Source organism: Tachypleus tridentatus, unplaced genomic scaffold (genome assembly GCF_004210375.1).
Source record: "Tachypleus tridentatus isolate NWPU-2018 unplaced genomic scaffold, ASM421037v1 Hic_cluster_1, whole genome shotgun sequence".
Classification (NCBI taxonomy): domain Eukaryota; kingdom Metazoa; phylum Arthropoda; class Merostomata; order Xiphosura; family Limulidae; genus Tachypleus; species Tachypleus tridentatus.
Window position 1 is genome coordinate 35,108,867 of NW_027467777.1, and position 21,510 is coordinate 35,130,376.

General features: G+C 32.4%; 1 protein-coding gene across 2 annotated transcripts; it reads right to left on the reverse strand.

Moving 5' to 3' along the window:
• Positions 1 to 3,091: 3,091 nt before the first annotated feature.
• Positions 3,092 to 4,780, reverse strand: LOC143241833 (uncharacterized). Of its 2 annotated transcripts, none has more exons than XM_076485103.1 (3): positions 4,666 to 4,780; positions 4,279 to 4,362; positions 3,092 to 3,474 (listed from the first exon to the last, which is right to left on the reverse strand). In XM_076485103.1, the coding sequence occupies exons 2-3, from the start codon at positions 4,334 to 4,336 to the stop codon at positions 3,227 to 3,229; spliced, it is 306 nt and encodes a 101-aa protein (XP_076341218.1). In that variant the 5' UTR covers positions 4,337 to 4,362; positions 4,666 to 4,780; the 3' UTR covers positions 3,092 to 3,226. The 2 variants fall into 2 exon arrangements, with proteins under 2 accessions (XP_076341218.1, XP_076341219.1); XM_076485104.1 differs by having other exon boundaries at positions 4,279 to 4,338; positions 4,666 to 4,755.
• Between the last annotated feature and the right edge of the window lie 16,730 nt (positions 4,781 to 21,510).

Sequence of the window (21,510 nt, forward strand, 5' to 3'; positions counted from 1 at the left end):
GGACACATATTTATACACCATGGGTACAACGTACATTTAATAACAGTTACCCAAAGTGAAATGTCCCCTCCCGTTATTTCAAAGATTAAGTTTGAAGGCTTATAACGCTAAAACGTGGGTTTCGATACCCGTGATGGGAACAACACACGAATCCTATTTCGTAGGTTTCTACCTAATAAAAACAAAAGGAACATTTTTCAATGAACACAAATCTCGCTACACTTTCCAACTCTTTCTCAAGTTAACTGTTTACTGTAATGACAACATAATACATTTTGACTTATGTCGTAATGTATATAAATTATTTCGTTGTCTGGAAGAAAGACTTTAGTATCTTGAGACAAACACACAGACAACTTGAGTTCCTTCACCTTTATTACATTCTGTACCAGGGTTTCAGTAGACATACATATGACTTATAACTCTAAAATCCGAATTTCAATACCTATCATGAAAGAATAACAAGTAATCCATTTGTTATTAGTCATCCTCACCCACCGCCAACTGTTGGACTACTTTTTTACCAACGAATAGTGGATTGACCGTCACATATAACGCTTCCATAGCTGAAAGGGCTAGCATGTTTGGTGCGACGAAGATTCGAACCCACGACCCTCAGATTACGAGTCGAGTGTCTTAACCCACCTGGCCATGCCGGGCAATTTACTTGACTATCAACTTTGTTATAGAGGTTTTATACGTGACAGTGACCACAGTTAAACACAGAAATGAACAGATGTTCAAACAAGGTTTTGTTAGACAAATGTAATTTAACTTGAAGGGGGGAACAATATCTTAAAGTGAAACTTTAATGACCGAAAAGTATTCTCCACATTGGTTGAGTATATGTCTCATATCGTGACTTTTAATTTTAAGGTGGAGACTAAAGATCAAATAAAATTTCACATCTGATGACTTTAGTCTCAAGTTTGGAATATCAACAAACATAGCATGCAAAGATTGTTATCCTTGGGTTTATTCTTGACTGAACCATTGAATTAACTTATAACTAAGCTTCCAAGAATTATAACAAGAAAGTGTTATCCCAAATCTTCCATGTAAAACCGTTACTGTACAACACTAATAATTAACGGTTTAGAAACATTTAATGAGAAACCAGTCAACCTCAGGAACAAGTGAGACCTAGAGAAACAATACGTCCCACAATACAGCTAAGTGTTTGTAACAACGTGGACAGATTATACTCGTTTCAAAATGATAATGGATGAAGTACAAGTGGTAATTTTACACTTCTACATTTTTGTTTGATGATACAAAACTTTAAAGTAAAGAAAATGTAACCTTCTGGTAAGAAATTACTAAACTGTATGTGTTATCTCAAACTGATTAATACATATCTAATTAACGTGCTATGAAGATGAAACATTTCTATGGTTTTGTTGTCCTATCGAATATTTCGTTCGTACTTTCACACAATATATCACGACTCCTGGTGACAAAACCATAAATGTTTCAGTCCATACAGATCAAAACGTTTAATTAATATAAATCAATAAATAAATATTTCTTAAACACAAAATATATTTTTGATGAGTTTTTGCTACGTGTCATAAAAATCATGTGGAAATCAAAGTAATAACATGACACATGTTATTCATTAAATCATGTTGTAAGTCTGCATGTTGTCTCAGTCTTAATTATAAATTGTATAAATATAAGATACTGATAAGTAAGTCCACGTATCTTATAATAAAGCGTATATAATCTGGAAACACAAGAACTTACACACTGCGCAGTAATTTACACATTTCGTAATCTTCAATATTTCTAATAACATTCATTTAACCATATAAAACGAGGTTAAAAACTGGTTATAAAATGTTCTACCACATTTCATTTTCAAAACTAAGGTACAAACACCATTTTGTACAAACATAATATTCTCCAGACGAAAAACATTTCATTTACGTTTGTTCAGTTTTTATTAGGCACTGAATCTTTTACTATGTCCATATTTAAAATTTTATTTGAACTGTTTGTTTGTTTTTAATTTTAGTGAAAAACTGCTTTAGGTTATCTGCGCTAGCCGTCCGTAATTTAACAGTGTAACACTGGAGGGAAGGCAGCTAATCATCACTACCTACTGCCTATTATTGAGGTAATCATTTAACAAAGAATAGTGGGATTCACCGTCACGTTATAACGACATCCCGGCAGAAGAGACATGTTCAGTGTGATGTGGATTCGAACCCGTGAAACTCAGATTATAAGTCGAGTGCCCTAACCACCTGGCCATGCCGGGGCTCGTCAGGAGTTAGAGATGACAGGTTTTTATCAACACAGACACAAATTCCTTTCTCTAAAAAAATTAGTAATCGTTTTGTAATAAAAAAGTTCAACCTCATGTCCATGTTTTGTACATGTATTGCCAGTAACTGTCACACGTAAAACTTAAGAATATTGTACGTCATTCGTATTTCTATCCACACATCACAATAACTTTGTAGATCTTTATAATGACAATGATTTGTTTGTTGTGTCCCATCAGCTCTGAAAATCTCTGGACTGAGCGAAACGTATTGTTTAACAATAGATACAGCAAACGTAGTGCGATTGGAATAATTTTTACACTTTCTAATGTTTGAATATCCTTAAGCTGTAGATCTAGTGTCCTTTAGTGGTATAATGGTATGTCTACAGACTGTTCTCCTAAAAACCGGGCTTCATTACCCGTGTTAAGCAGATAGTCCTTGGTGTAACTTTGTTTAATAACAAATAAACAAACTAGATGCAGAATTCTATCTTTAAAAGGTCGCCTACACCATAAATTCTAACGAACGTGATGTATTATTCTGTTTGTAAGTATTGTAAGTTTGTAAGGTATGACACTTCTTCTGAGTTTCTCACAAACCTAATTTTAATTTTATATTTATTGTGTTTAAAATAATAACAGTCTACAATTACTGTATGTAAAACAATGCATGTTGAATATATTTTACTTTATAAACAAACTTACCCACATTAATATCAGACTCATGGTTGAGAAATGTTTGTATTGTCACTGTTTTGTGAAACTGTTTTTGATGATTTGACGTTCGATATATTATAATAAAACAGTCTTTATCACATATACTTTTATTTATAACTTTTATTTTTTTCGTCAATTTTTAATGACATGGAAAGGATGTCAGTTGAAAATATAGACTTTAATTTTAAAACAAAAATTTTAAAGGTTTTTGTTTTGTTTTTAATTTACGTGCTCAACTCAAGATTTTCCAGCTTCGACGAGAGATGTCGCTGTCGGCGCATCACCCCCAACTGCACCAGCAAAGGATGAACATTGATGACATCTGATAGAATCTGCTGAACAATATTGTAGAGACTGGCAACATGTTTTGCCACTACAGCAACAGACGCCATTACGATATGGGCAACAACCGAAACTGCCATTAGGACGCAAGCAACAAGTGTACCCGTCAGGGCAGGTCACTCCATTTCCACAGTAAACAACAGCTACGGATAAAATAAATCGTTCATATTACATTATGTGTTAACAATAGAATGTTTATCACTGATCGTTTCGACTCTCTCAAGTAATATCATAATAACCTTTATTTTACTTCACACAATCAAGAGACTAAGTAAAGGAAAACATAACTTTTAGCTGTTGTCGTTATTAAACACGTGACAGAGGTAGACAAATGGCTAGTCCTGTACCATGTGTTTCTACACCAGTGAACCAATACCAAGTATTTTAATTACTGTGTAAACAAGTGTTTTATATCTAAAATTAATATGAACACTAAGAAAGAGCATTACTTCTATAACAGTTTAACCCTCAATTTTAATATTATAAGACGTATAATAACATGTCTGTGATAAAGGTTTTTCAGTTCAACTATTTTAAAAATAAATTCTGAACAATATAAAAATATAACTTGGCGAACTAGCTGAATTAATTATATATTATGTGCACGTCCATCTGTTAATGTATGTGACCTAATTCTCATTTTACTTCTTGTTTCTCCGGACGATGGCGCTGTAGATGACAATAGAAACATGGAGAGACTGGTTCAACAAAGGTAACTGTTTATTTTATGAAAGTTTTACCGTGTAAAACAGTTTAGTAGATTTTAGTTTTATCGTGTTGTATAGCTTACGTTCAAGTTGATGATTTAGTAGGAAGTCGTCCTTAGTTTGTTAAAACGTATTTCGTTCCACAGATTCCAACAATTCCTTTGCAGAATCAGATCACGTGATTAAATACATAATAAAGACAAACCGACGTGTAAAATCAAAAATCTTTCACAAACTTACCATAAGCGTTTCCCGCTAGGACGACAAGAGAGAACAGAACCAGGAATGCGGTCTTCATGTCTACAGTATACGAATCACAAGACACTGAAGAGATTCAAAATAAATCAAAACAATTTATTAAAACAGGAACAAAACTTACAAAGTAATTCCAAAAAAACAAACAATTCTGTTTTGAGAAATTACAAAGACGTAATTCAGTGTTGTTGTTAAACTGTGATTTGTTACAAATATCACGAATGATAATTTTAACACGTTAAAAAACAGTATCTTACTTCACTTGTTATTCAGAGAAAAATGTTTTATTTTGAACATGCTAAGAAAGTTATTACTTCTAAAGTTATAAAACAGATAATTCACACATAATGTATCAACATAAAGATATCCTACCTTCCGGTGATTTTCAGTTAACTTCACTTGCTAGTTTTGTTTATTGTTTCAGACAGTACTAGAAATACTGACCTGTCCATATCTTTTATAGTAAAATGTTCACCAAAAAATACGAAATGAGATTTGTCAGAAACTGTTTCACCATATCTAACTCCACCTTGATCTGAATATAAAAACTTGTATTATCCAACACTTTACTAGTTGTTTCTTAATATCCCGAAGCTTTCTTGGAAGTGTTTATTTTCTCATTGTTAATTGGTTCAATATTTTTATTCCAGTTACAGGTAAATATTCCTCATGATCATGACCAGTGACACGCTAAAAATCGGGTTTCGATACTTGCCCTAGGTAAAACAGAAATAAACCAATACACAGATTTGACAACAAACAAACTGACCAACTAAGGTCAAAATTTGTTTAAAAGGAGCTCTTTGTCTCTCTCAGTGTCGAAGTGTTACGTAAAAAACAACTGTCTTCACCCAATCTTTTACATGTTGAAAACTAGACAAAAATATTTGTCTATTATAATATGTTTGTCGTGAGAGTTGTTCATTTCATGAGACGACACTTTAAGTTACAAACAAACATACAATATGAAGAAGCCATATATAAACGTACGTTCATATTAACTTTTTAAAGGGTATTTAATACCTTTTATGGTCGCACAGAATTAGGCTTATTAAGCTAAAATTCAAGGTTAAAACCCTTCGGTGGATGCGTTGGATTACCATATGACTTGGGTTTATAAACGTTTATTAAATTTCGAGTAAACTCATTCATAGGTTATCCAAAACAGTCCCTACTTTCAGTCGAATTGGCCGTAACATTATAATTTTGATATGACGAATAGTAGAGACTATGTTCGGTAACACAATTAGAACAAAATGTGTTTCTGTATCAGTGATTCTCAAACGATTGTGCTTTTATAGTTGTGTTTCTGTATCAGTTATTCTCAAACGATTGTGTTTTTATAGTGGTGTTTCTGTATCAGTGTTTCTTGGACTTGTCTAAAGGATTTTGTCTCATCTCTGGTTGGCTTCTTTCAAAAAATAGCGAAAAACGTTAAAAGGATTAAACACCCGTAAGTTAAGATTTGATACATTGAAGAAAAGGCAGCTAATTAAAAGCATCTACCGCCAACTCTTAGGCGCTCTATTCGAAAAGTAGTATTTCACTTTTACTCTTATAACGCATGAGCGGTTCCAAAGTGTGAAACATAGGTTTGTGTCAACAGGACATAAACCGAAAATCACCAGATTGATTGACGTCTAGTTTATTAATCCAGAGAGCTATCTCACCTAGAATAATGTAAATATGGCTGTATGAGTTAAACTGTTGTAATACTGTAGCTTTACAGAAGCTCTAAAGCGAGACATTATAATCACAGATGTTCCTTACGATGTTGCAACATAATAATTATAAGAACTATGTGACACGAACTAAACAAGTCTGTTTTCTGGATAAGACATGAAATATAGAAAATAAATCATAATTTTGTCAAATGTAAATATGATATGAATCTGAAACATGAATCGTAACACGAAATAAGAGCCAAGATTGGCAATTTCGAACAAGATACATGTGTTACAAGTTTAGTAGAAACACAAAGTATTGTTTTGGCCCTCAAACTTGACTTGGATATTCAATATTAAGAACAACTGGTTCGTACGTAAACAGTTTTCAACTTCAAGGTCACGAACGATACATCGAATTCACCGACTTGTTAAGCCTGAAATTCACCGTTTTATTTTTAAATTTATCATAAATCTACAGTCTTTGTCTTTTATATCTTCCCAGCAGGTTACGGAATTTTAAGCAACGTTTACGAGTCTTTCACATGTTTTTGTAATTACCAGAAAAAGAAAGTAGTTAAACTTCTATTTTAATTATTAAATGTTGAAACCATCTTGTTACTGGATCGGTCTTAACAATACTTTCTAGAAACGTCGCTATAAATATATATATAAATAAAATAATCACCTTAAAACCATTCATTCCTTCACAGTGGGTATGGCATGGCCAGGTGGTTAAGACACGCGATTCCTAATCTGATGGTCTCGGGTTCGAAATCCTAGTCGCACCAAACGTGCTCGACTTTTTAAGTATAATGTGACGGTCAATACCACTATTAGTTAGTAAAATAATAGTCTAGAGTTGGCGGGATTTTGTGATGACTAGTTGCTTTCTTTCCAATCTAAATTGCAGATAGCCGTCGTAAAGCTGTTTGCGAAATTCGTAAAAACTCTATTCTTCAAAGTGTTTTATCTTTCTTTACTTATCTTGTGTAACGCACATTTTCGAGTTACTGACAAATATATATTTTGTTTCTTTTAGAACAAAGCCACACTGGGCTATCTGCAGAGAATCGAACTTCGAATGTTAGAGTTATAAGTTCGTAAACTTACCGATGTCCCACGGCGGGAGAACAGTGACAAATATTTATACACCATGGGTACAACGTACTTTGAATAACAGTTACCCAAAATGAAATGTCCCCCTTCGTTGGCTCAAAGATTAAGTTTGAAGGCTTATAACGCTAAAATTTGGGTTTCGATACCCGTTATGGGAACAACACACGTATCCTATTGCGTAGGCTTCTACCTAATAAAAAACAAAACGAACATTTTTCAATGAACACAAATCTCGCTACACTTTCCAACTCTTTCTCAAGTTAACTGTTTACTGTAATTACAACATAATACATTTTGACTTATGTCGTAATGTTTATAAAATATTTAGTGGTCTGGAACAACGACTTAAGTAACTTGAGACAAACACACAGACAAGTTGTGTTCCTTCACCTTTATTACATTCTGTACCAGGGTTTTAGTAGACATACATATGACTTATAACTCTAAAATCCGGATTTCGATACCTATCATGAAAGAAGAACAAATAATCCATTGTGTAACTTTGTGAAGTACAAACAAACCAACATTAGTGACAGTTGAGCTACTAACATCAGATAGTCAGTAGGTTAGACTGAACAAAGTCACAGAAGTAAAGTGATCATTGTATCTTTACTACTTTACCGGAAGATAGGTTGTCACGCGCTGGCCGTCCCTCAGTAAACAGTTGAAAGACCGGTAGTCATCCTCACCCACAGCCAACTCGTGGGCTACTCTTTCGCCCAAAGACACGTTATAACGATCCTACGGCTTGAAATGTTTAGCGGGAGACGAATTCAATCAGACGACTCTCAGATTCTGAGTTGAGCACCCTCACTCAGCTTCAAACAAACACGAGGTGATAGAGAAGTTTGAAATAATTGTAACCACCGAATAATACAATACATTACATATACGTGTTTAGACACTACATGTTATAAGATAACCAAATCCAATAGTATTTATATCAGATATCAAATAAACTATCTTAGTTTTTGTTTAGTTGTCACAGTACGAATAAGATGTGGTGCAAATTATGAATGTAAAAATAATGTTAAAATGATCAAATAGTAAGAGATGACAAGTAAAGAAATATGTATTTTAATAGATAAAAAAACTTGAAATACACAATATCGTTGCGTATAGACGGCGCTCTGTTAAATTGTATTATAGTAATTTTTAATACAAAGAACACGAAAGAAACCTTAGTTACGTATATATATATATATATAAGTGTACACCGTGTTGTAAAAACAGCTGGTTTGGGTTGAGAAAATTTTTATGTAGAGGAGCAAACAACGTTTCGACCTTCTCCGTTCATCATCAGGTTCCCACAAAATGAGAAAAGTAACTGACCTCTCACTGACCACATGTTTGAAGAGAGTTGTGTAACTGAGTGTAGGAATGTAGAGGGCGAGTTTAGATGTTGGATTACATTTATTAATATAGGTATAAATGTGTTCCTTTGTATTGGTTTATTTTGGGCTGGAGGTTGTTGTATAAGTAAGGGTTCTTTAATTTTGCGTTTTTTTATGTTTGTTTGTTTATTTAATGTTTGGGTATTTTCTATGGTTATGTTGTGTTTATTTGATTTGCAGTGTTCGAAAACATGTGAAGTTGAACACGAAGAAAGCAATCACATAACCTTAAAATTACAAGAACCGATACACAATTTAAAACAAAAATCCACCGGAAAATCACCCATACTGGACTATACATTTCATGGGACTTAGCACATGAAACAAAACAAAAAACTCAACACACTAAGAAACCAAATAAACACAGCCATAAAACTATGCTCACCAGATAAAATTAACGATGAATTAGACAAAATAAAACAATACTTCATCAACATCAATAAGTTTCCTCCACAAACCGTAGAAAACATTATACACACACAGAAAGACAGAAAGCAAAATCAACCAACAAGAGTAAATATACCTCACAATTTATAAAATCACGAAACCATATACTGCTGCATACCATATATTCCCGACATCAGCAGACAAAAACCAACATCTGGCAAAAACTAGCAATAAAATATGACATTCCTTTCAATTCTAAATTTTTCAAAAACCAGGCCCAAAATTGTAAAAACTACACTGACAAACACCACACCAACATTATTTATAAAATACAATGTGATAACTGCCACGACTTCTATATTGGAGAAACAAGTTGAAAAATGGAAACCAGATTCAAAGAACATAAAAAGTCACATTCACACGTTTTCGAACACTGCAAATCAAACAAACACAACATAACAATAGAAAACACTCAAATACTAAATAAACAAACATAAACAAACGCAAAATTAAAGAAGCCTTACTTATACAACAACTCAAGCACAAAATAAACCAAAACAAAGGAATACCTTTATACCTATATTAATAAATATAATGAAACATCTAAGCACGCGATCTATCTTCCTACACTCAATTACACAACCCCCTTCAAACATGTGGTTACCTCTTTCGTTCTTTGTGAATCTGACGATGACCGAAGAAGGTCGAAACGTTGTTTGCTCCTCTACATAAAAATTTTCTCAACCCAAACGAACCGTTTTTACATATATATTTTTTCGTCATCACTGATTATAAACCGTATTGTTTACAACAACAAATATTCCGATTTCATCACACATCAAACTAGGTAACTTTCCACGTTTCATCCAACTTAATTTCGACTGGAACAGTTGAACGAAATATATATTCTGTTGTTAAGTAACATTACTTCAAAAACGCACTGACTGCCACGTGTCACAGACTGAAATAATTCAACAACAGTTAGTCACGAGCGGTATAATTCAGCTGAGGATATACGCATGTGTCACGTGCGGTATAATTCGGTTGAGGATATACGCTGCCAGAGGTACGAGAATCTATTGGGACCTATTTTAGGTCAGGATAAAAGTGCGCATGTCCTTACACTCCTAAAAAAGATGACACATTTCTTTTAAATGCGACAGCGTGTGTTGAAAGTGGTCAGTTGTTTTACCGACACTGTCCTATGTTCTTCAAAATTAATGAAACATGTAAAATAAACACGTACTTGTCTTCATGTTAGAGTTTAGGTATCACAGCTCTCGCCTTTAACACTCAGCACGTAGTAGAAGTGACGGTAGAATAGGAGAAGGAGAGACTCACAGAGCACTTGTGGTATTCTATGTTGCACTATCTTACCTTTCTGGTAATGACCCATAAGTAACAGGCGGCCCAAAGAGGAAACAAACGACTAAGTAAAAACATAATGCAAGGAAAGTAAAAAGCATTTTGCATTTATTTGATTTAATCAACAGACGACCAGATATGAAAAACATAGCACTTTTATTAGGCCTATCTTTAGATGAGTCTAGATGTGTGTGAAACCTGTCTTTAAATTATTTATATATCAAACTCCTAAACTGTGTTCCAAGCTCAGAGAAGTTAGTATTATACACGCGAATGTATAATGCTATCCTTTCAGAACACATGCACTACAAACATCACTAACCTGTCAGTGAAAAATATCGCTACCAACCTTTATAAAAGGAATTATTTTTTACAATAGCCATTCTTAAGAGAAAGCTTCTGTAATATTGTAGAGAAATGACTTATGAAATAATTAACTAGAGTGAAAGGAAATTACCAATATTATTTCTAAACCAACGTTTTAATGTTAAGAACTTCACAATCGACTAGAAACTTCCACGTGTGATCACGTTTCTAAAATAACTTGAAATGTTAAACTTACTAACAAAAGAAAGTGAGAAATAACAGTTATGAATTTACATACCACGAGTGTGCGCAGTTTAGGTATTCAGGAATTTATTTTGAAGGAATTCGTAAACCTGTTTCGCTAATTTTAATGTATTTCACATAAAACAGAAACTAAAATATACTAAAGTCAAGTAAGTACAAGCTCTTGAGCGAAGTAAACAGGCGTGGACTGGACTAACGAAATATCTAGGGAAATCCTGGTGGGAGCCCTTGGAAAAGTACCTTGTTTGTTATTTTTATGAAAACTTTGTTCCAGCTATCTTGACGGTAAACTTCTAGAGTCCAGTTAACCCTAAAGGTAAATATATGAAGAAATTAGTGAGAAACAATTTCTTGAAAGGTACACAATATTTTTAACATATACAACTAATACCATGTATTATGTGATACAACTCAACATAAATAAATAGCTCTATGATGTATAAGGGATAAGAAAACATAACATTATACACGAAACGGTGTATTCGTGAAATGTGTCAGTTCTAAATGCTGGAATACAAGAAACAAAGTTAACATAAAATTGGTTTTCAAAAGCATGTATTTTCTTATTTTTTTTATAACAAAGCCACTTCGGGCTATCTGCTGTGACCATCGAGGGAAACCGAACCCCTGACTTTCGCGTCGTAAATGTTTAGACTTACTGCTATTCCAGCGGTGAACTTTCAAAACAGAACAAAACAAAATATTCCCGAAACGATCTACTTGTTCGCATCATAAATTAACGAAAATTAAGTGATAAAGCTACAGTATTGTTTATTCGTGACGTTAAGTGATGAAGCTACAATATTGTCTATTCGTGACGTTAAGTGATGAAATTACAGTATTGTTTATTCGTGACGTCAAGCTGTACCGTGGGAGCCTTTCAGAATTTAATTTACTTATGTTTTACTAGTAAACAAAAGAAGAGAGTACTTATGTGATAACTGTGAGCTTTTCTATGTCTTCCTTTTTAACTAGCCACTAATAAACATTACTTTGTGTTCATATAACATTATGAGTCATAACTTGTATTTGTTAGGATACACTTACAGGTCTCTGTGGATGACGTCAACAAAGGAATACTTCCGATAAGCGTGACATTTTGAGCCATGGTTCGATAAATAAATGAAATTATAAAGTCACATTATGACTTGAATTTGGCTATCTTTTTGTGTTGTCTGTAAAATAAAACTAAAAAAAAAACAACTTTTTGAATTTTGTAGTTGTACCAGTAAAAAATTAACTTGTTTCTATACAACTTACAAAATTTTAAGCTTATTTACCACGTTAAAATGTAGATACATTGAATTTTTTGTTTATTATGACTAACCCTAATTGTTAAGTTATATAAATTTTGTACGTCCAACTTTGGATCTTTTCTCACTCTGTACAATAGAATTGGAAAATCTGTTATCGGGAACCGTAATTGTGGACTTCCAATAAATTAAGTACAAAACATTTAGCATCATTCACTCGTAATTAAACATTAAGAAAAGTCACAAAACATACCACGGTTTGGACCTGGTAAATACGACTGTAATGTAACTAACATTTACTTTGAGTTGTAGTCTAGTGATCCAGAATTACAATAAGACATAAACATTATTAGCACGAGAACAACAGATAAAAACAAATGTTTAGTTTCTTATTCAAACACAATCTTTACCATTACTACTGTACCATTAGGTAATTCAGAAATATAATGATTGAATCACCACGAATCAAAAGCCAAGATCAAATTCAACTAAGACATGTACCAGTCTGATGTCGAAGATTTCTACGATTTTTAAAGAATGATATTGTTTTGTTTTTATTTGTGATTTTCGTGACATAAATACTTGAATCAGCAAAGTAAAAAGTTGATGTAACTGGGAAACACCTCAGAACATTTTCTCATAATATTTAGTGTTAACAATATTAATCTCAGCTATTGTTAATTACCAAAACAGAGTTGAACTGATAAGTATTGATATGATGTGACTAAAATGTGCTTCCATCTAGTGGTCATGATGTAGGAATTATTACATTGATGTTTCCCACTCTTATTATTATTCTAATAGCTATGTTTCATGTTTTTAATGAAAGTATAAACACGTGGATAAAATGAAGTATATTAGACCATTTTGATCAATCATCTAATAATTTATATATTAGTTATAAACTGTATATACACTGTAAATAATTGTTTCTATCACACATGTAACTGTTGTTTGGACAGCTTACACAACTAGTTAAGACAGGTGTTTTTCCTCATAACTTCATTTCTAATTTATTTACCATGACGGATGTAAAGTATAAGTCGTTATCTATTTATCTAACCAAAACATTTGCTCCATATAATGAATAGAAAAATAATAACATTTGATACTCTCACAGTTAGAAAAACAGTTATGATATATATATATATAACAACCATTACTCTATAATATAATAGAGTTTTAAATAAAAGATCCTTCACCATGGCTATACACAAGAATCTGGTTACATTGATCCTAAAGTAATTTTAAATTTAGACCAGTTCTTAACAAACTGGTATTTTTTAACATAGAGTAGAACTTTTATTTTATGAAAGTTTTACCGTTTATATCAATCAATCTCATGAAAGGTTTGAGTTGGTTATATTGAATCATTTTAATGTAATCAGTAGTATACCTGTTAGTGACATGAATATATTTAAACATTACTACTTACTAACACAAACAGTTGTTGTAGGTCAGAGTATCTTATTGTAATTGTTTAATAAGTTACAGTAATTAATTTGATACCATCTTTATTGTAGTGTTTAATAATTTACATCAATATTTAACTTGATACCATCTTTATTGTAAGTGTTAAATAATTTACATCAGTAGTTAACTTGATACCATCTTTAGTGTGAGTGTTTAATAATTTACATCAGTAGTTAAATTGATTCCATCTTTATTGTGTTTAATAATTTGCATCAGTAATTAACTTATACCATCTTCACTGTAAGTGTTTAATAATTTACATCAGTATTTAACTTGATACCATCTTCACTGTAAGTGTTTAATAATTAACATCAGTAGTTAACTTGATACCATCTTTATTGTGAGTGTTTAATAATTTACATTAGTAGTTAACTTGATACCATCTTTATTGTGAGTGTTTAATAATTTACATCAGTAGTTAAATTGATACCATCTTTATTGTGCTTAATAATTTGCATCAGTAGTTAACTTGGTACCATCTTCACTGTAAGTGTTTAATAATTTACATCAGTATTTAACTTGATAACAGCTTCACTGTAAATGTTTAATAATTTACATCAGTAGTTAACTTGATACCATCTTTATTGTGTTTAATAATTTGCATCAGTAGTTAACTTGATACCATCTTCACTGTAAGTGTTTAATAATTTACAGTAGTTAACATTATCTCATATTTATTGTAAGTGTTTATTAATTTACAGCCCAGTCACTAGGTTGTTGTTTGTTTTATTTGTTTGAAAGTTGTCTGTACAAACAACTTGCTTTGGTAGTATATGTATCAAGTTTTATTTAAATTAAAACAGGTTACCTGTGTGTTTTTTAACAGTGGTTTACCCCAAGAGTTCTGTTTTTAGGATATTTATCTGTTTCTTAATAATTGTGAACTTTTCACTGCTTTGTTGTTTGCTGTGCTACAAAGAAAAATACTGTTTTCAAATTGTTTGCTCAAAGAAAAGTTTGAAAATTCCTCTTTACTAGAAACTTAGCAACAGGTTACGAGTGACAGAAATAAGAGCTAAAACTTACAGTTTTTAATATATACTTGTATATCGGTAGAAAAGATAATAACTTCTTCATTATTGTAATGTTAGACATTACCTGGTTCTGTCTTTCGTAGTGGTTTATTTATGTACTTGTTGTAGTTTTAATTTTTCTTTGAGGACATATAGTTTAATAACGTCTGTATCAGTACTGTTTCCATCAAGGTGTTTTACCATTCATTGGTTAAAGTTACATCAGGATTGGAGAATGTAAAAAGAACTGTCACCATATAACATTAACATATACCAAATCAGTGTTTGTATTTATTCCAGTGTATATTATTTTATTATATAATATATTTATATGATTTTATCATATAAAGAGTAATCTAAATCTAGAAAGGTCAAAACGTTGTTCTCTCCTTATCAATAAAAGTGTTAATACCAGCCATTCTGAGATACATTTTTATTTCAAGTGGGTATCACATCATCAGGGTAATTTAAATTTTGTGATGTCATACAGGTGATGATATGTCAAAATTCTATAAATATAATCTCAAAAGAAATTTTACAATAATTTAGTTACCAGATATTCATACCATTTATATCCTACTCCGAAATGTCTCACATTGCTTAAGAACTGAATTTATATCTGTTGTGGTATCAGAGTGTTCAGAAAAATTAATTTAAACAAGAAATTACCCATACCAACTACATGAGAGACTGCTTCCTTGAAGAATCTATAATTTTTCACTTGCTACATTTCATTTCTGCCATCAGAAATTCTATTTCCAGGACCACAAAACAGTTTCTAACTAATGTGCCTGTTGTATCAACTCTTACCATCACTGGGTTACTGGGATTTTTATGATCTCATTCAATCAGTTGTGTTCATTTGTACATGACATGTAAATTATTTTCCAGCATGGTGGTTGTCCATGGAATAATACCATCTGTTTTGAAGTTATCTTCTCTCATATGCTCATCTTCATTTTAACTCTTTTAACATTTCTCCTAAACCTTCTTTGAAACTATTTCCAGCTTCATCTGCTGTACATGTGTTTAATTTTTAATGTTTTCAATTTGAGTACTAAAGCTATAAACAGAAGCATGGGAGTACAGTATGCATCTAATCTTCATCTTGATGTGGTAAACACCACAAGTTGGAGTCGTACCCTCTCACTGACATTGTAAATCTTATGTTAGTTAAGAAAATGCACACAATATTTGTTTTATCATGAAGTCCTTTTTATTAAATCTAGCTTCCTTATTTCGGTATATCTGTCATCAACCTCTTCCACAAAACAAAAATAATTTCCTGTCTCATATTTATTTTGCTTACTTATTTGATAAATGAAAACCTCCATACATTAAAAAATACTTCTCTTGTTTATCAAATAATAACCATTTTCATTTAGCTTACAGTTCATTTATCCATTACATTAATGTAATGTGAGAAGTGTAGAAGTTTACTTTTTATATTCGGTCCTCTATTGTATTACAGTTATCAAAGGTTTGTGGAAATATTGCTTTAATCTACCCTTAGCTTTCCACAAGCCTTGACCAAGAAACCCTTACATACACTTAAAGTCAAAAAATAACTCTGAATCACTGTTTGTACTGAACCTCTTGACTTGGAACCCTAAACAGATGAGGTATGTAAACAAACAAATCACATGCAGCATAATGTGATATTTCTCAAAAATATTAAACCTGTTGTTATATCTGTTATTTGTGTGTTTCCTATTGACCTGCTTGGTAGTCGTTTTTCTGTGGGAACCATTCAGCACAATGATACACTCTTTACTATCTGTGTTACAACAATACAAGCTCTTTACTGTCTGTGTTACAACAAACCAGACTCTCTACTATCTGGATTACAACAAGTACAGACTCTTTACTTTCTGTGTTACAACAATACAAGCTATTTAATATCTGTGTCACAACAGTACAAGCTCTTTACTTTTGTATTTGTTTATCAGTTTTGTTTTTAACGAAACATTTTGTGTAGGGTTTAATTTTGCTTTCGTGTCACTTCTGTCGTTTAAAAACACTGTTGTGTATCAAGTAGTCGTTTATTTCATGCTGTCTTGAAACTACATTACAGTTAAGTTTCACATTCTAAATAATCGTTCCCATAAGAAATTTTCTTCTCGTTTTTTAAATATTTCGCTACTAAACCTCTTCTTGTGATATTTTCAAACGCTGCATTTCTAAGCCTTGTTTCACCTTTTTTTTTTAACATTCCACTACTGAACCTTCTTTATACGACATTTTGGTATACGTTCTAATAAAAACGTTTAAATTGGTTTTTCTTCTGTAAATTTGGTTATCTGCTTTTTGTAGTTTAGTCTTTTGTTTCTGAAATTTCTTATTCTAGTTTTCTTATTGTCGTTTATATTTCTGTTCCTTCAGTTTATATCAAACCCTTGTCACACCAAACATGCTCGCACTTTCATTGTGGTGTTTCTGTATCAGTGATTCTCAAACTACTGTGTTTTTATAGTGGTGTTTCTGTATCAATGATTCTCAAACGACTGTGTTTTTATAGTGGTGTTTCTGTATCAGTGAATCTCAAATGACTGTGTTTTTATACTGGTGTTTCTGTATCAATGATTCTCAAACGACTGTGTTAGAAGAGTGGTGTTTCTGTATCAATTATTCTCAAACGACTGTGATTCACTGTTGTATATTATTTCGAAGGCGTTTCTTCATATTTCTGTCCTCTGTCTAACGTTTGGAACTATAACTATCTGTTATTTCTATTATGTTTGTTGGTGTTTTTCACACGCTATATTGATTTCTCACTTAAGTGTGTTTTAAATAATATATGTATCATGAGCTGCTATAGAAGAATATCTTTTATATACATAGTACACAATAATTATGGAAAACGTATGTCTGCCCGTCTGTGTTACACTTTGCAGAAAAAATACTTTCTCACGATTCAGTTCTATCTACAGTCTTTCTATAAAAACTCAGACTCAACTTTCGTCCTGTAAGAAATATGTTTATTTTACCCACAATATTATTCAGTTATAAACACGTGACTTAAAGATGACTCAGGACAGTTTTAGGTTCACAAAGAATTATTTGCAATAGTAAGACGTTATCTACAATGTAAATAAATGTAAACAGTAAACCACGTGTGCTTCATGTCACAACCAATATGTATGCCTGAATGTTCTATAAAGTTGTGTTACAAAACAGGGTGATCTCCTAACTAGATCTTGCTTACAGCTCGTTTCTTGGACTTGTCTAATGGATTTCGTCTCATCTCTAGTTGGCTTCTTTCAAACATCAGCGAGAAACGTCACGAGGATTATACACCTCTAATTTTTCATTTGATAGATTAAAGAAAAGGCTGCTAATTAACAGCATCCACCGACAAGTTTTGCCCGCTCTATTCGAAAAGTAGTATTTCACTTTTACTCTTATAACGCATGAGCGGTTCCAAAGTGTGAAACATAGGTTTGTGTCAACAGGACATAAACCGTAAATCATCAGATTGATTGACGTCAAGCGTATTAATTCATAGAGCTATCTCACCTAGAATAATGTAAATATGGCTGTGTGAGTTAAACTGTTGCAATACTGTAACTTTACAGAAGCTCTGAACCGAGACATTATAATCACAGATGTTCCTTACGATGTTGTAACATAATAATTATATGAACTGTATGACACAAACTAAACAAGTCTGTTTTCTGGATAACACATGAAATATAGACAATAAATAATTTTGTCAAATGTAAATATCATATGAATCTGAAACATAAATCATAACACGGAATAAAAGCCTAAATTGGCAATTTCGAGCATGATACATGTGTTACAAGTTTAGTAGAAACACAAAGTATTGTTTTGGCACTCAAACTTGACTTAGATATTCAATATTAAAGACAACTGGTTCGAACGAAAACAGTTTTCAATTTCAAGGTCATGAACGATACTTCGAATTTATTGACCTGTTAAGCCTGAAATTCACCGTTTGAATTTTAATTTTATCGTAAATCTACAGTCTTTGTCTTTTATATTTTCCCAACAGGTTACGGAATGTTAAGCAACGTTTACGAGTCTTTCACATGTTTTTGTAATTACCAGAAAAAAAGAAAGTAGTTAAACTTCGATTTTAATTATTAAATGTTGAAACCATCTTGTTACTGGATCGGTCTTAACAATACGTTCTAGAAACGTCGCTATAAATAAATATATAAATAAAATAATCACCTTAAAACCATTCATTCCTTCACAGTGGGCATGGCATGGCCAGGTGGTTAAGACACCCGATTCGTAATCTGACGTTCGCCGGTTCGAATTCCTAGTCGCCTTAAACATCCTCGACTTTTCAAGTCTAATGTTATGGTCAATCCCACTATTCGTTAGTAAAATAGTAGCTCAAGAGTTGGCGGGGTTTGGTGATGACTAGTTGCCTTCCCTCAAGACTTACATTGCTAAATTAAGGACGGCTAGCGCAGATAGCCCTCGAGTAGTTCTCACCGAAATTTAAAACAAACCAATCCTTCAAAGTGTTTTATTTTTCGTTACTTAATTTGTCTAACGCACTTTTTCGAGTTGTCTTACAACATGGGGTTTCGATACCCGTGGTGAGTAATGTAGAGACAGCTGATTGAAACAATCTTAATTTGTGTAACGCACAATTTCGAGTTACTGACAAATATATATTTTGTTTCCTTTGCAACAAGGCTACACTGGGCTATCTGTGGAAAAGCGAACTTCGAATCTTAGAGATATAAGTTCCCAAACTTACCGATGTCCCACGGTATCCTATTGCGTAGACTTCTACCTAATAAAAAACAAAACGAACATTTTTCAATGAACACAAATCTCGCTACACTTTCCAACTCTTTCTCAAGTTAACTGTTTACTGTAATGACAACATAATACATTTTGACTTATGTCGTAATGTTTAAAAAATTATTTCGTGGTCTGGAACAACGACTTAAGTAACTTGAGACAAACACACAGACAAGTTGTGTTCCTTCATCTTTATTACATTATGTACCAGGGTTTTAGTAGACATACATATGACTTATAACTCTAAAATTCGGTTTTCGATACCTGTCATGAAAGAAGAACAAATAATCCATTGTGTAGCTTTGTGAAGTACAAACAAACCAACATTAGTGACAATTGAGCTACTAACATCAGATAGTCAGTAGGTTAGACTGAACAAAGTCACAGAAGTAAAGTGATCACTGTGTCTTTACTACTTTACCGGAAGTGAGGTTGTCACGTTTTTGTTTTGTTTTGAATGTCGAGCAAACCTACACGAGGCTATCTGCGCTGGCCGTCCCTCAGTTAACAGTTGAAAGATCGTTAGTCATCCTCACCCACAGCCAACTGTTGGACTAATCTTTTACCAACGAATTGTGGAAAGACCGTCACATATAACACTTCCAAGACTGAAAGGTCGAGCATGTTTGATGCGACGCAGATTCGAACCCGCGACCCTCAGATTACGAGTCGAGTGTCTTAACCCACCTGGCCATGCCGGGCCGTTTACTTAACTGGCAACTTTGTTATAGAAGTCTTATACGTGACAGTGACCATAGTTAAACACAGAAATGAACATATGTTCAAACAAGGTTTTGTCAGACAAATGTAATTTTAACTTGAAGGGGAAAACAATATCGTAAACTGAAACTTTAATGACCGACAAGTATTCTCCACATTGGTTTAGTATATGTCTCATATCGAGACTTTTAATTTTCAGGTGGAGACTGAAGATCAAATAATGTTTGTTGTAATAAGTTTAAAATTTCACTTAACTTTTGATGACCTTAGCCTCAAGTTTGGAATATCAACAAGTTTAGCCTGCAAAGTTTGTTATCCTTGTGTTCAGTCTTGACTGAACCATTGAATTCACTTATAACTTAGCTTCCAAGAATTATAACAAGAAAGTGTTATCCCAAATCTTCCATGTAAATCCGTTACTGTACAACACTAATAATTAACTGTTTAGAAACATTTAATGAGAAACCAGTCAACCTCAGGAACAAGTGAGACCTAGAGAAACAATACGTCCCACAATACAGCTAAGTGTTTGTAACAACGTGGACAGATTATACTCGTTTCAAAATGATAATGGATGAAGTACAAGTGGTAATTTTACAGTTGTACATTTTTGTTTGATGATACAAAACCTTAAAGTAAAGAAAATGTAACCTGCTGGTAAGAAATTACTAAACTGTATGTGTTATCTCAAACTGATTAATACATATCTAATTAACGTGCTATGAAGATGAAACATTTCTATGGTTTTGTTGTCCTTTCGAAAATTTCGTTCGTACTTTCACACAATATATCACGACACCTGGTGACAAAACCGTAAATGTTTCAGTTCATTTTGCTCGAAACATTTAATTAATAAAAATCAAAATATATTTTGATGAGTTTTGCTACGTGTCATAAAAAATCATGTAGAAATCAAAGTAATAACATGACACATGTTATTCATTAAATCATGAAGTCTGCATGTTGTCTCTATCTTAATAAATTGTATAAATATAAGATACTGATAACTAAGTCCACGTATCACATAGCGTGTCCACAGAAAATATCATTTATATTTGTAAACAAAGCTTACAATTGTTATTTATACATTTCAGAAGACTTAATATAAACTGATATCACATTATTTATTGTAAAACATATAATTATACTGACAAAGTTGAGATCGAAGACAGTGTACTTCTGCATTTTTGTGAACTAAACACAATAAATAATTTATTTAAGGTATCACAACCTTTAACTACAACTATTTTAACCAGAAAAACACAACAAAACAAATTGATACATAATGTTTCACTGAATGTTTTAAACCATTACATTAAAATAAATAAAAAAAACATATAACCAACTTTAAATTCAGAGACCATAATTTTTAAACCGTTGCTAAACACAAAACAATCTCATTTAATCTCGTCACCATGTCAATATTTTCTTATAATAAAGCGTATATAATCTGGAAACACAAGAACTTACACAG